The sequence below is a fragment of the Nuphar pumila genome, chromosome 9 (assembly GCF_984573655.1).
Source record: "Nuphar pumila chromosome 9, dmNupPumi1.hap1.1, whole genome shotgun sequence".
In the NCBI taxonomy this organism is placed as follows: Eukaryota; Viridiplantae; Streptophyta; class Magnoliopsida; order Nymphaeales; family Nymphaeaceae; genus Nuphar; species Nuphar pumila.
In genome coordinates, this window is record NC_143257.1 from 54,111,405 (window position 1) to 54,127,189 (window position 15,785).

The window sequence follows — 15,785 nt, forward strand, 5'->3', positions numbered from 1 at the left end:
GTCGTGCTCCCTCCACTGTCTTCTCGTAGAGAGCTTCTGTCTGGGTGGTCCGATACTGTTGCATGTGCTGTCGGACCCGCTTTTTGACTTCGGCTTTCACGCTAACCTTTTTTATGCTTGCAGGTTGCACGACAGAGCGCACTCGTATCCCGTGGCCCGAGACCGTTCGCACTTACGCCCGTAGGCGTTCGAAAACTCGCAACCCCCCAAGGTAGGGGAAAGTTGCGCAAAAGGACCTTGAATGAACAAAACTAAAACTAAAGAAAAGATAATCGAACACGAGGACGATTATATACGTATATATATAAGTTATATATGTACGTTCTTTAACTCAAGGACGCGGTTTCGCGATCCTTGTCCTGTTTACCTTTCAGCACTTTACTTTCTGTTGTCGCCGCGCTTTATGTGCCTAAGCTTTACTTTTGTCTTTTAACTCAAGGACGCGGTTTCGCGATCCTTGTCATGTTTACATTTCAGCACTTTACTTTCTGTCGCCCCGCGCTTTATGCGCCTTGGCTGTTTACTTTTCAGCACTTTACTTTCTGTCGCCCGCACTTTATGCGCCTTAGTTGTTTACTTTTCAACACTTGACTTTATGTTGCCCCACTTTACGCGTCTTGGCCTTGTTCTTGACCTGCTTGTTTGTGCTCTACTGCTTCATTTTTTGCCTGCTCCATGTAAATTGCGATTATGCTATTGTTTCTATTTCTCAGGTTTCTTTCGAGAATGCTGACAGGTTTGAGCTTGTTTTGGGTGCCTCCTTGTGGCCCTTGGCTATCAGCGTAGTTACATCTCTTGGTGATGATATGGGATACTACAATGAGTAGCACGAGGTAGATCAACCTCATGGTATGCAATAAGGCATAATTGTGGACATTTCATTAAATGATAACCATGCGCCTTCACAGGCAAGATGCTCGAGTGGGTCGAATAGACCAGGACATATAGAACAAGGCGATGATGAAGAAAAAACCCTCATCGTACTTGTTCGGGATGGTTCATCAAGAGAGAGGATGGATGGTACAAAAACTCTGATGGGCAGGTCATTAATTGCTATTACGGGCAAAGGTCCGGCTTCCCCAGTCATCGGAGGTAGGGGAAATGGAGGCTATCATAAGTATCCTAGGTGGTAGTCACCCGGCACTTCTGCAGAAGTTGGATGTATCCTTAGGCCATGTTTGCCTTTGGAGACTTACTCTCTTGGCCATTGGTCGTCCCCTTAGGAGCGGACTTAGTCAGTCATTCGGGGTATAATAAAATACATGGCATAATGGACCCCCGAATCGATCTCGGTTGTTTCTACCTTTCATACATTGTGCATACCCACAATGATCAGATAAAAATTAGAACAAAACATGACATGCTCACAGTATTATTAGATTGGCACGTTGGTGATGTCCCAACAGTTCTTTGCTCTTGAGCTTGATTGTATGGTTTACCTTGCTACTGGTTTGCTATTTGAGATAGTTCAAAAGTATGCATGATTAGCCTTGTTGCAAATGCTTACAGTTAGATTTGTATCACTGTACGATTAGCCTGGTTATGCTCATGATGATATTTATGTTCGCTTTGCTACAATCTTGGCTAGTCACTTGCTTTTTGCCTATTGCACCAGTCTATCTCCTTAGATATGAGTATGCTTTAGATTAGTTGTTGTTCTTCTTGTTCTTTTTGCACACCTACAGTTTTCACAGGACTGACCCCATTTTTATGGGTGTAGGTGACAGGTAGACTCTCCTTACAGGCGGCGATGCAATGCTACATGATCAAAGTCTCACATTTCTTGTTGGTGTTCTGGCTACTTTGCTTCGGTTTTTTGTGCTTTTGTTGTTAGGGGTGGATGACCCCACCGTTACGTAGACTAAACTTTTTTAGGGATAAAATCTTTTCTATCTTTTTGTTCACTGCTTGGCTTAGTTAAGATATGGGTTTATGTTGCGTCTTTTTGCTAACGTGCTCAGAAGAATCGACTTGTGCTTTTTATTAAAAACCTTTGGTATCACTAAAAAACTTTGCTGCAAACTCTGACTTTCGAAGGAAATTTCATTCAAATTTTCTTGTCTCAAGTCGAACTTTTGGGGCGTTACATAATGTCAGGTGGCCTGTACATGACCGATGCACAACAACAGACCAAAGCTGTTATGGCCCTTAGGAGCGGATGTGAGTATCACGTCGAGAGTAGAGCGAGAACAGATGAGCCAGAGCTGATCATACCATCTTCCGCAGCTCAGTCCTCATCCCCTGTTGTGGCTCAGGATAGTGATGAGCCTTCTGATAAAGAGGACTCCCCGATGTATATTCCCAAACCACCATATCCCAAAGCCTTAGAGTCTCCTATAGGCAGAGGAAAGCAAGGCACGAAGATCCAGGATATGCTTGAGATTTTCAAGCATGTACAAATCAACCTGCCTTTGCTTGATGGCATACGCCAAATTCCTCAAGGAACTCTGCACTCAAAAGAGAAAATCTAAAGGAAGAGTTCCTACCAAAGTCCTGCTCACAGAGCAGGTGAGTTCGGTGCTTCAGCACCAGACGCCACCAAAGCTCAAGGACCCTACAGCCCCGATCATATCATGTATCATAGGAAACATCAGGATAGAATGCGCTCTGCTCGATCTTGGAGCAAGCGTGAACATTCTGCCCGAATATTTCTACGACTCATTTGGGATAGGAGAAATGAGACTGACCCCAATTACACTTCAGCTAGCAGATCATTCAGTCAAGGTGTCGAGAGGTAGCTTGAAAGATATGCTAGTGAAAGTGGAGGATTTCTACTTTCCGATCGATTTCATTAGGGAGTTGACAGCCCGCACCATACTCCGATCATTCTGGGCAGACCATTTTTGGCGACTGCCAATGCATGCATCAACTGAAGAACCGAAGCCATGGACTTATCATTCGGCAACCGAAAGGTCAGGCTGAACATTTTCAATATTGTGATGAGTCCAGTTGGAGATATAGAGTGCTTCCAGATTGATATAGCCCAAGATTTAGTGGATGCACATCCAGAGATGTACACGACAGAGGAGTCCCATGATTTGCATTATACTGTAGAGGATAGTTATAGCGATAGTGTAGATCTGTCGTCAGTGTCATCAGATTCCCGTCAGTGGAAAACGAGTGTTGAGCCTCTCCCAACACTTGCTGAGACCCAGCTAGATCGTCGATAGAGTCTCCCCCAAAACTTGAGTTGAAGCCCTTGCCGGATTCGCTCAAGTATGCATATTTGGGAGATGGTGAGAAATTTCCTGTGATCATCTCTTTGTGGCTCACTAAGGAGCAGGAGCATAGGCTGATTGATATTTTGCGAGAGCACAAGGCAGCTATCGGCTGGGGGGTAGCAGATTTGAGGGAGATAGATCCTTCATTTTGCATGCACCGGATTCATTGTGATGAGGAATCCAAACCGATGCGAAATATGCAGAGAAGATTGAACCCCAACATGAAGGAACTACTGCGTGGGTTAGTGTCAGGCAGGCGCACTCAAACTGCGATTGAGGAGCCCCGCTTCGGTCTGGTCCGGCATCACGTTCGGGCCACGCGTGTCGTGCCCAACCTGCAGCCCCTGCTGCATGAGTCGGTGCCAGGCAGGCACACCCAAACTGCCGATGGGACCCCCCTCTTCCCCCAGCCGAGTGGTCGTCTTGCCACCGGCCATCATCGGTACCTCGGGGTGGGGCGATACGAGGTTGGCGTTCCTGTGCAACTCCCTCCCTGCGTTTTCTGGTGGCGCAGCAGTATGAAGAGTTGGTTGGACTGGATCGTCAGCCACAGCTTCAACGAGGACGACAGCGTTGCCGACCCTAATCGGATCCATTTGCTGTGTAGAAGGTGTAGGTGTCGTTGCCGATGACTCGATCCTTGCAACCCGATTTTCGACCCCATCAAGTCGTCGTGATATGTCGGCCACGTCCCGGCTGATACGCAGCACGTTCTCTTGCATCTTCGTCATCATTTCCATCATCCGCAACATTGGATCTGCGTTGCCGGCATCCTCCTACTCGATTTCCGTCGCCGAATCGCCCCTCACCTCCGAAACCATCTTGCTGACGAGGGGAAAGGCGCTAGCTCAAATACCACTCTGATGCAGTGGGATGGTCAGCTGCAATGTATCTGCTGGTTGGATGAGGAGATATGACCCTCACGATCGTGCAATGGGCAGAAATAAGAGAAATAGTCACCCAAAATGATGGTGATTGTGCTAATCTTCCTTTTATTGCAATAGTGAACTTCAATGAACAAATAACAGTTGTTGAACGATAAATGAAATTGAACAAAACAATGTAAAAGGGAACGAGACAATAGGTAAAGAAAGGAAAAAATGCTGAAAACGACAAGGCTACTGCCAAGAAATCAATATTTTGTATCTCACGAAACCCTAGGAGAGAGTTTTTAAAGATTGTTGCTAGACCCGGGTCGCAGGTCCAGCCTTGGACCCAAATCGCGATCCAGGTTGGCTTCAGTCGGCGGCTGGCTCTGTGATGTTCGAACTGGACCACGCCTGGAGTAGGTGCGCAGGGGTACGTCCCTGCGTTGCGGCTCCGTACCTGCGATGGGATCGGACACGTGGGTCCGATTGTCTGCCCTTTGTGGTGGATCGGGTGGCACGATGGCTCCAATCAGGTCCTGCCCTGCATCACTTTCGGGCGTAGGATGGGAAATATGTATCCAAGAACTCTTCTTTGAAAGTCTCCCAAGAGATATCCTCCACACCAGCGTACTTCACCCGTCGAAGAGTGTCCCACCACTTTTTGGCAACGTCCTTCAGCCGGTACGTGCCAAAATCAGTCTGCTTGTCCTTGGGCACGGGCAAAACACTGAATGCTCGCTCTATCTCCTCGACTCAACTCTCAATTGCCTCTAGGTCGGCCTTTCCTGAGAAAGTTGAAGGATTCAACTTCAAGAACTTCTGGAATGTCACAGCACCAGGGTTCAGAGTAACCTCAGCGGGATGGACACATGTCGTCCATTGTGCCTAGACATGTGTGGTCACCGTCGCGGCCAACGTATTGAGGGCATTCGTAAAAAAATCACTCTGCTCCTGTCAGTAAGCTGGAGCGCTAGAAGACAAAGCGCGGGCACGAATATACATCTATAACATAAAGATTTATTAGTAAATTCGTACCCTAATCAAACTTACCCCCTTAGGATTGATCTACAACAACAAGCACAAAAATTTAATTCACACACATGGAATTAAATCCACTCATCCCTACAGTTATAACCATAAAAATTCATCAATTTCAAGACAGTAAGGAAAACTCACAAGATAGCTCTTACCAGTGATGTAGAGACTGCTTCTGGAGTACGAGTCTATGACTTTTTGGTAATGGTTCTGACATATCTAGCTCAACTCAGATACCAACTCTGTCTTATACAAACAAAGATTGGTTTCCCAAATAGTTCAATGCATATTTTTGCGGTTTGGCTCTAATACCAACTCTGTAACGACCTCAATTGACCCTCGAAAAAAAAATAAACAATTGCGGAAATAAACCTAAGGATCCGAGGTCTCGTAGATTTAATATACCAAACCACAAACTAAATTGTGCATTGAATCAACAAAGAATAAATCAAACTTTATTAATTAATAAATAAATGTCAAATAGACTCAAAACAAAAATCGTCTACCACATAAGAGCCACTCTCTCAGAGAACTAAAAAACCAGTCACAGGACTCGCAGTCTGTAGTCAACAAGTCAAGACATCACTGAGCATTCATACCTGTAAAACAGTTTTATGAAAACGAGTAAGAACCAGAGTCCTTTGTATGAACTCCTCTAAAAATTCAAACAGTAAGGAAATAACATAAACCAAATTCATGAATAAATTTAACAAGAGTATCATGATAACAATTTACCATAATCGACTTACCATTCAAGTATTGAAGAAAATATCATGCAACAACAAATATCATGCGAAACAAAATAAGCATGAATGCATGAACTAATGTTGAACAGTAAAATATGCATGATTTAATGCAGATGCATGAATAACTTATTAAGTTATTTATCAGAGATGCTTTTGCATGCATGTCCCTATTAAATACAAACAAATTTAATTTTCACATTTCCTTAAACCCATAGATACTCAAAACAGTCACAAATTCCCGAAGTCCAAGTTAAGTTCCTAGTTGTAGCTTAACACGATTTTTATTTTATTACTGGGTTTCACACTTGTTCCTCCACCGATATCAAGAATCAACATCATCCATCGAAACATTAGAAATCAACATCTAATGACGGAACATGAAGAAAATCAACATCCACTGACACCACTTTCTTGGTATACCAATACCTGCAACTGAGTCAATAACACCACCCCAGGCAAAGTGGCTGAATCTCCCTAAACCTTGGTCAGAAGGTGAACCACCATATCGGGTTCAGGGGCACAATTGCACACGAAGTTTTAGTATCCTCACGGTTCTCCAAAACCGTCATCCAAGATTCTCACACTATAGAAAGGACATCAAGAGATTAATTACACTGTTTGGTCTCTTTTACCTTTTCAAATAATTTCAAGTTCTTTATACAAGAACTGTTTTGCAAGTCAACATGTAAAACGAATTTCAAGCCCTGGCCCGTATAATTTAACAATGTAATTGATTTGGAAAATCATTTACTTTTCATAAATAAATTTTGCAATGCATAAATAAAATCAACAAGTAGAGCAACGCATGCTCCTGGCCTACACGACCAGCAGTGGTTCACATTTGACCGCCAAAGCATCTCAAAAGTGATTTATGCATCTTTTGCAAAATTTTAGTGAACATGCAACACATACCTTGTTTCAAAACATGTTCACATTGCACATTCAAACATACAACATAAATGCACATAAAACCCAATGCATACGCATGTGAACCGATGCTTACAACACACATTATCATGATCAATTCCATACATAAACACCCAAACATGCACGTGATCATATTTATGCAAACATCAAAATAAACTTTAGATTCATGTGTATGATATGTATAATTGCAACATGGTATTTGAATGCATAAGCATACATAACCAATCGAATCATATAATCGGATACATAACATGAATGTGAGCCTGAACAGAGCAAAACTGTTCAGACTTACATATCATGAAACTTAGCAAATCCAAACAACTTGACATGTTTATTGGACTTAGCAGATCTGATCAAATTCGCACACAAGTGAAACCTTGCAAGTCTAATCAGCTTGCATACACACAGCCCACTAGCAAATCTTATCAGATTGCAAGCACAACACGCATTGGCAATTCTGATCAGATTGCACACAACCATCAGCAAATCTGATCAGATTGCCAACCTAACACACTAGCAAATCTGATCAGATTGCAAGCACACAGCACATATGTCAATCTGATCAGATTGCTCACACACCATATATCGACAGTCTGATCAGATTGCATATGTACAGCATATCGGCAATCTGATTAGATTGCACATGCACAACACATTGGCAAATCTGATCAGATTGCACATACACACACATTGGCAGATCTGATCAGATTGCACACATGCAATCTATGTCATATGGGTGCGGGTGCGGGTGCGGGGATTCGGCACTTCCAAAAAAACCGAGTGCGGGGGTGCGGCAGGGGCAAAAATGTAAATATATATATATATATATATATATATATATATATATATATATATATATATATATATATATATATATATATATCATGTATAGTGTATATGTATGAATGTATGGTAGTTGTTAAGGTCCATGACATTTATGCCCAACTTATTTTTTACCATTTTTTTATCTTATATGGTTGTCCCCAAAGATGAAAGTGATGAGTTGTGGAGCCTGATTCATTGTTTTTGCCCTTGCAGGAAGGGGGGTCCGGGGGCTCCCCCCGGCGCGGGTCCCGTTCCGCGGTCAGCGGTTAGGGGTCCAGGGGGGCGCTGCCCCCCCTCCCCAAAGAATTTTTTTTTTAATTCCGCAGCCCATTTCATAGGGCAAAAAAATTTAAAAAAAAAAATCCAAAAAATGGACAAAAATGACCCTGGGTGCGGTCAACGCACCCAGGGTCGGGTTGACCGCACCCGCATCGACGCGGGTGCGGCACCCTGCTAGCCGAATCCCTGTGACATAGCATGCAATACATTGATAGATCTGATCAGATTGCACATACAAAACATATAGGCAAGTCTGATCGGACTGCTCGCACATAGCATATTCGCAGATCTGATCAGACTGCTCACAAATACATATCAGCAGATCTGATCAGACTGCACATAAAACATATAGGCAAGTCTAATCAAACTGCTCGCACATAGCATATTGGCATATCTAATCAGACTGCTCACAAATGCATATCAGCAGGTCTAATCAGACTACTCAAACACAGTATAATGACAGATCTGATAAGGTTTGCTCATATGTTGATATTAGAAAAGTTGATCAGGTTGCACATGAAAGAACATCGGCAAGCCTGATCATATTTGCTTATATTCATAAATTGGCAAATCTGATCCAATCAATATTTTTTTTTCAGAACATGAAAGAAATCATCAAATACCAAGGTCGACAAGGCTATATATATATACATATATATATATATACATATACATATATATATATATATATATATATATATATTCAGCATGAATGGTCAACACAAATGGAAATCGACAAGCATGTATATTTAGCTATATGAATGCCAAAAATCAATACTCTAAAATTTCATGCATATCTTAAATACATCAATAATAAACCAACTAAATCTATGGCATGAATACATTCTTGATGTATGAATCATGAACATAGTAATATGCATGTACACCGATCAATAAAATCAATGGTGTGAATATATATTTTCAAACACATGGAGTAGGAAAAATCGACATCTATGCAAATACATGCACACGCCTAAAAATCGACATTACATATATTTATATATATTATTTTGGAATCAGATTTCCCTTCTTCCCTCTGATACCTATACATGAATTAGATTTAAACATATTTCTTCCCCATAAGAACCTAGAAAAAACCCCGTACCTTAATCGTAGCATAGAAAAGATCAAAAAATCGACGAATGTATGGTGAAAATAGAATTTTTTTTCTCCTTCCTCTTTTCTTTTCTTTCTTTTTCCTTTTTTCTTCTCTCTCTCCCCACGCGAGTTTGGGGTTCTCTCTCTAACTCTCCCTCTCTCTAGAACACGATTTTCTAGAGAGAGAGGAGTCCAACTCTTTTTTATATTAGCTTCTTATTTTATTATTTTACTTTAGCTCTTTTTTTTAAATTAGATCTTATCTAGAAGGGGGTGACGTCCCCTCTAGATGGCTTAGCATGAGTAGAGTTCTACATCCTCTAATTTATCCTTTTTATTAATTATTTTATTAATTATTTTATTTATTATTTTATTTTGGAAATATTCCAAAGGGTGTTGCCCCCCTCTAGAAGTCTCCCTAGAGTAGAGTTCTACTCTAGGTAGAACTCTACCTACCCAATTTAAATTTTAAATTGATTTTAAAGTTTTAAATTGGCCATGGATGAATTTCGGATCCCGATCTGGATCCAAGATCCAAATTCATATCCAAATCCATATAGATCCTACCTGAACCAGATCCTAGTCAATATGGATCATGGAGTGCATCCTGATCCACATTAACTTGAATCAAAAGAAGCGGATCCAGTCTGATCCAATCCAGAAAAAGGCAAAAATAGAGGCGGGTCATTTTTGAAAAAATGTGATTTTCAAGCCAACCGTAACCCAATTTTAGAAAAACAGGACACCAACGTGCTCAGAATTATGAGGCGCATCTAACGGTATACATACCTGATTTTTGCCGATGAACTTCGCCTAAATTTAACCTGAATTTTGCTTGATTTTCGCTCGAATTTAAAAGTTAAAAATGAAAAAAAAAATTAATATTAATCGTCTTGTCTAGGTCTTGTCAGTGGGCTCTGGGACACGCCCAAACCCAGCTGGCGTCACCTATATTGAAATATATTTTCCACGATTTTTATTAATTTAATTAAAAATTCATATTTTTTGAAATTAAAAATCATGAAAAAATACCCAATATTACAACCAATCACATATATGTGTGTGCGCATGTGCATGTGCTCACAACATTTGCATGTATTTAGTGTGGATACTCAAACAAAATTAAATAATTCACAAATCTAGTGTGCAAATGTCACCTGTATGCAACATCAGCAACTGCGAAAACATGTGGGCTCAGCTCCCCGAATGATGCTCCCTTGTATTGCTCCATCATATGGACATCATAAAGGTGAGGCAGTCTTTGAAATGGATTTATTGCAATCAAAATATTTCCTGTATATGTCTGACAGAGTAATGGAGGCTTAGTGTCTTCTATTATAATTAGTATGGATTTATATTCATTTAATTGAAAAAGATGCAGTTCAAGCTTTCTAATAGCAGGATTGCACTTAAACAAAAGAGAAAGATAAAGATGTCACTTACGTAGATTTCATTAAGTTCATATCGTGCTGCCAAATTCTGAAGAACACCAGGTTCATGCAAGTAAGAAAGCTTTGTCATGTCATCCACTCCCCCAGGAGGTGCCTCAGTGTCCTTTGGTAGAACTTTTGACAAATGCAAAATAACCTGAATATGTGGAAACATAAGTGACTGACAATAAACATTGAATATAAGGCATTGTCAAGATTAATCTTGGAACTGTCTTACATGCAAAAGCCATCTGTTTGGATGATGTCATATCCCTATTGACATCAAAGTCAAGCATATAATTTAAAACAGGAAACTGCCTTACAAATTTCAAGCGATGAAACAAATGTGACTTGTAAGCAACTTAATTTTCCCAGTCAACAATTCTTAAACTTTGATAAATACTGTGAATAGTTAGACCTTTGAGGCGTTCTTGTTTGGTTACGCTAGATGGTCTATCCTGAATCAGTTTTCAAATATATTTTGTATATAATAACTTGAAGTCCATTTATAATTTCCTGACTGTTGTGAAAGCATATTCATTTGCCCAACGGAGATTAGGAATTTGAATAAAAAGTTTGATGTTGAAAGACTTGCTGAATAATGACACTAATTTTTGTTTTGGTCATTAAATGTGATTTAAGAGTTCCAGTTGCAACAGGATGTCATTCTTTGGCTATATTGCATATATAAGCCTGCAAGATGTAAGTATATGAAAATGCAGCAAGTTTGGTCTCACACTGTATACAGACAACATGATGAGTGACTCAGACATACTTTATAGATTAACGATATTGTGATGTTATCATGACTACAGTCTACATCAAGACCATCATTCATTTGACACCAATTGAATGAATTGTTCCATAGTCAATCTTCAAATGTTTGTTTTGATCTTGATTTCTTTTTGTGGAAAATACTGAAAGTTAATCAATGTACTTTATATATTTTTCTGAACCTGCAATGTTTTCCCCAAACCACCTCCTTAGCTGTTTCCTAACCTTTTGTATTTTCCAAACAATCTAAAAATTAAGCTATTATCATCTTTCTGCACAACCTACTCAATGTATAGCATATGCCTCCTTCACATACGGTCAAACCCCCTTTTGCTCTCCAGCTTAATCATGTTAGCAAGACACATTACACGGAGAGAAGAAACCAGTGGAGTCATGCAACCAGCTGTATCAAAGCCACAAGATAGTAGGATTTCTCATTCATGAAGCAAAATGATGCTAAGCAAAAGCAACTTGTGGGATGTGGTGCCTCTTTGTCCTTCATTCTGCACAGCCCTACTTTTTGGTTGATGAAATCACGTTGATCCCAATCCATTGTAAGTTTCCTCCACTCATAGTTCATTATGATGACTTTATTCAATCATTTTCTAGTTTGATCATCATTGTTTTAGTGCTTTTGTCCATTGATTGTGAAACTTTTGGATTAAAAAACTGGTTATGAAACTGGATAAAGAAATACTTATAGCTATGGACTCATACAAAAAACAGAAAAGCACCACAGCTTCAGGCTTATGATTGGTTACACGTTTTCACATGAGCAAAGACTGCCAAGGCCACTTGTTGCCCTATCAAGTGCAGATGTCAAAATTATTATGAAATGCCAGAAACAATATTTCTTAGTTAACAAATAAAAATCCCAAGAAGTGTGATTCTTAGTTAAAAAGCCAACTGTCAATATCAACTTAATAGGCTGGGATATTTTCATAGATGCATCTAAGTTATCTAACTCATGCACACACACAGCAATGTAACAATGAATACACATGAGCCATGCACACAGAGACAACAACACCTATCATCTACGTCACAGGGATTCGGCCAGACAGGTGCCGCACCCGCGTCGCGTCGACGCGGGTGCGGCACCCGGTGCGGTCAACCCGACCCTGGGTATGGTCAACGCACTCAGGGTCATTTTGGTCCATTTTTTGGATTTTTTTTTTAAATGCCCTATGAAATGGGCTGCGGAATTTAAAAAAAAAAAACTTGGGAGGGGCGCTGCCCCCCTATAACCCCCCGCCAGGGGCGGCCCCCCGCCGGGGGGAACCCCGGACCCCCTTCTATATATATATATATATATATATATATATATATATATATATATATATATATATATATATATATATATATATATATATATATATATCGCACCCAAGGTTTTTGAAAGTGCCGCACCCGCACACATGTGGCATAGCCTATCATACACATCCACATATAACGCACACATGAAGATATTCACAGAAAATAGAGGAGGTATAGAGATTAAAAACATATACAACATCCAACATGAGCAGAATTATGCCACTGATGAACTTGATTTGAGATATAAAGCAACAAGGAGACATAAACCTTCTTGCCATTCGTAGTCTGAATATGGACATCATGGCCAGAAATCGTTAGAACCTCTCCATCAACCCAGGCCAACACTGGGTCGTCAACCCATACCTGAGAACCTTCCACAATATTAACTGGAGCAGCCTGCAGTAATGAACAAATATTAAAACTGAGAAACTATCAGCTTCCTAGTTTGTAAGAAGCTGGAAGCTTTCAGTATGTTAAAAAAGGAGACCCGGATGGCAGCACATATAATTGCCAGTTGATTTGAAATCATGATGGAACTCACAGCAGATACTATGGTATTGTCATGTATGTCAGTACAAAACAGAAAAAGCTGAACAAAATAGCAACAAATTATACTTCTGAAACTGAAATCCTCAAGTTCATAGAACAAAAACAAAAGGACTAGGTTTACAGAGATCTTATATGTTCCAAGAGCATTTGAAATTTGAATATGTTGGATCGACAGCCTCATTGACCCTTCCTCCAGAGCTAGCTGCATTTTCAACCTTATCACAGTAAAAGTTGTACCCCCCTGTTTGCTGATGATAGTGTGCATGCTTATGATGTTAAATCTTTCGGCCTTCCACAGTGTTTTCTTTATAATGCACCTAAATATGTTCCCTGCTCCTTTGCTTCAAATGTTCTTCCCATTTCCTATTCTATCCTACTTTCCTAAACAGCTATTCACCCATTTCCCTATCATTATATCTTTTAAATTGGGTGCCTGTCCATCTTCTTCCATGGTCACTTCTGATGTATTTTTTGAAGGCTCAGCCTTGTTAGATTTAATGGATCTTTTTCCCTTCCTCTCTCCCCAGGCCAAGATCCTGCACTTGATGAGCACTCAAGCTTTCTCCATAACCACACCCTACAACCTGTGTGCCCTGTTAAAATGTAAAACTGTACATATATGTATATATAATAATATTATATTATTATATATATATAAATACATTTTTAATTTCTTTCTTTTCTGTATTTTTTTTCCTTTATTTTTATTTTTTGTCTTTATGTCATCTAGTTCAGTTTGAACTAGAATGACTGTTGCTAGTCAAGTCCTGTCCAGACTTGACTAGCAATAGAGTTGTTGGACTGACACAGTCCAACAGCTCTTAATAAAGCTGTTGGACTGACACATTCCAACAGCTCTAAATAGAGCTGTTGGACTGTGCCCAACAGCTCTATTGAGTCCTCTTTCAGCTGTGTATATAAAGGGGTGCAGCCCCTCTTGTATTTCACTCCAATGCTTCTTAAGCAATTGGTTTTTCATATCAATAAAGAATACATTTTTATTTTTATTTTGTTTCCAGTTATACCCTTTTTAAGGGTTATGCTTTAGTGTCATTCTTGACACTTGCTCTTGTTAATCAAAGCTCGTGTTTCGAAGATCCCCATTTCATTTCACCCAACCACCCTAACCTTCCATCTCTTTCATGTTTCCTATTTGCTCAATGGAGCCCTGGTTTTGTAGCAAGACAAGTGGTGTCCTGTCTACCCAGTGGTTCTACTGGAATGAAACCTCCTATCAGTGTCTTGACTGTGACTATCCGGGCAACTGGAGCAAAAGTTTCTTCGTAATTGATGTGATACTCTTGGGAATACCCCTTGGCCACTAATCTGGCTTTATATCTTTCAAGAGTTTCGTCACTCTTGGTTTTAACTTTATAAACCCGCCTACAGCTTATAGGTTTATTTCCTTGTAAAATATCTTAAATGGTTCAAGTGTTAGTCCTTTCTAATTATTCTAATTCTGCCTTCATGGCTTCTACCCACTCTATATGGTTTTTGGTTTGAGTATAATGCAATAAATGCCTTATATGTGAGTTGAAAAAAAATCGTAAGACAAATTTTCTGGGAGATTTAAAGACTCTAGATGACCTTCCGGTTTGTGCTTCGAAATATTTTTTCAATGCACATGGAAGTTTGGATGTAAACTGGTGTTCGTATGGGTTTGCTCTTCATTAGTAACATTATGTTCAGAATCAACAATACCTTGACCATCACATAATTGGTATCATTTAGTTTCACGGGCATGATGATGACTTTATTATTGTCATCCATTTTTACAAGGGTAAAGAAGTAAGAGAGATGAGAAGAGAAAAAAGAAAAAAGAAAAAAAAGAGAAAAGAGGGAAAGACAAGAGCACAATCACGATCTTTGTGTAGCCAATGATCCTCCAAACATCTTCTTTCTTCAACTATGTTGGCACAAAAGACACTTGAATCGTGGACAAGAAGATGAATCAACTTTCGTTAAAGAGGCACGAAAAATGAGGTGAAAACTCTCCAAGATCTAGAAGCTTTCAAGCTCCGATACCATGTAAGAAAATGAGGATCTTCCACGAAAGCACAAATGTTTGTAATAGGTGTCTATGCAATCATAACCCACGAAAGGGCATAAATGGAAGAACACAAAAGATAAAATAATAAACTTTATTTCATTCACATGAAATGCATAAAAGCATTATTACATTGGAGAGGGGGAACACCCTTTATTCATACACAAAGTGAGAGGGAGAGAATCATACAGTCGTTGGAGCTACTTCAACGGCTCTAATTGTAGTCGTTGGACTAGACCAATGGCTACATCAACTAGTCAAGATCTAGTTGGATCTTGACTAGTTTAAGGTCTAGTTCAAATTGAACTAGACAAAAATAAAAATACAAAAAAGAAGAAAGAAAAAGAAAAGAAATAAATAAATATAAAAGAAATAAATATATTATATATTATATTATATATAGTTACATGGATGAGTACACTTTTTAACATAAACCTCGATGAATTCAATTGAATTCAAATAGGTTAAATTTCAAAAGGGAATATGTGTATAAGTAGAGCATCCAGTTAAAAACTTGGGCAAGATATGGATTCCAAATTAGTAATGGAGACTCCTTTGCTCGAGTACTTACTGCTTATGGCACTACCACAAAACATTCAGAGGGTCTACACAAGGCTGGCAAATGAGCCAAACAACCTTTGTTCGGGATCATCTCATTTACATCTATA

General features: G+C 39.7%; 1 protein-coding gene across 3 annotated transcripts in view; it reads right to left on the reverse strand.

Annotated features, from left to right (window-relative positions):
• LOC149828593 (myosin-17-like) overlaps positions 1 to 15,785 on the reverse strand; it is a 120,644-nt gene that overhangs the window by 94,882 nt on the left and 9,977 nt on the right. For all 3 annotated transcript variants that reach the window (XR_016434309.1, XM_090017648.1, XM_090017647.1), the window contains exons 2-4: positions 12,789 to 12,917; positions 10,444 to 10,587; positions 10,158 to 10,303 (exon numbers count right to left, since the gene is read on the reverse strand). Coding sequence is in view for 2 of the 3 variants with exons in the window: in XM_090017648.1 (XP_089873774.1) it covers positions 10,158 to 10,303; positions 10,444 to 10,587; positions 12,789 to 12,917 (419 nt within the window). In the remaining variant the exon portion in view is untranslated. The remainder of the gene's footprint in view (positions 1 to 10,157; positions 10,304 to 10,443; positions 10,588 to 12,788; positions 12,918 to 15,785) is intronic.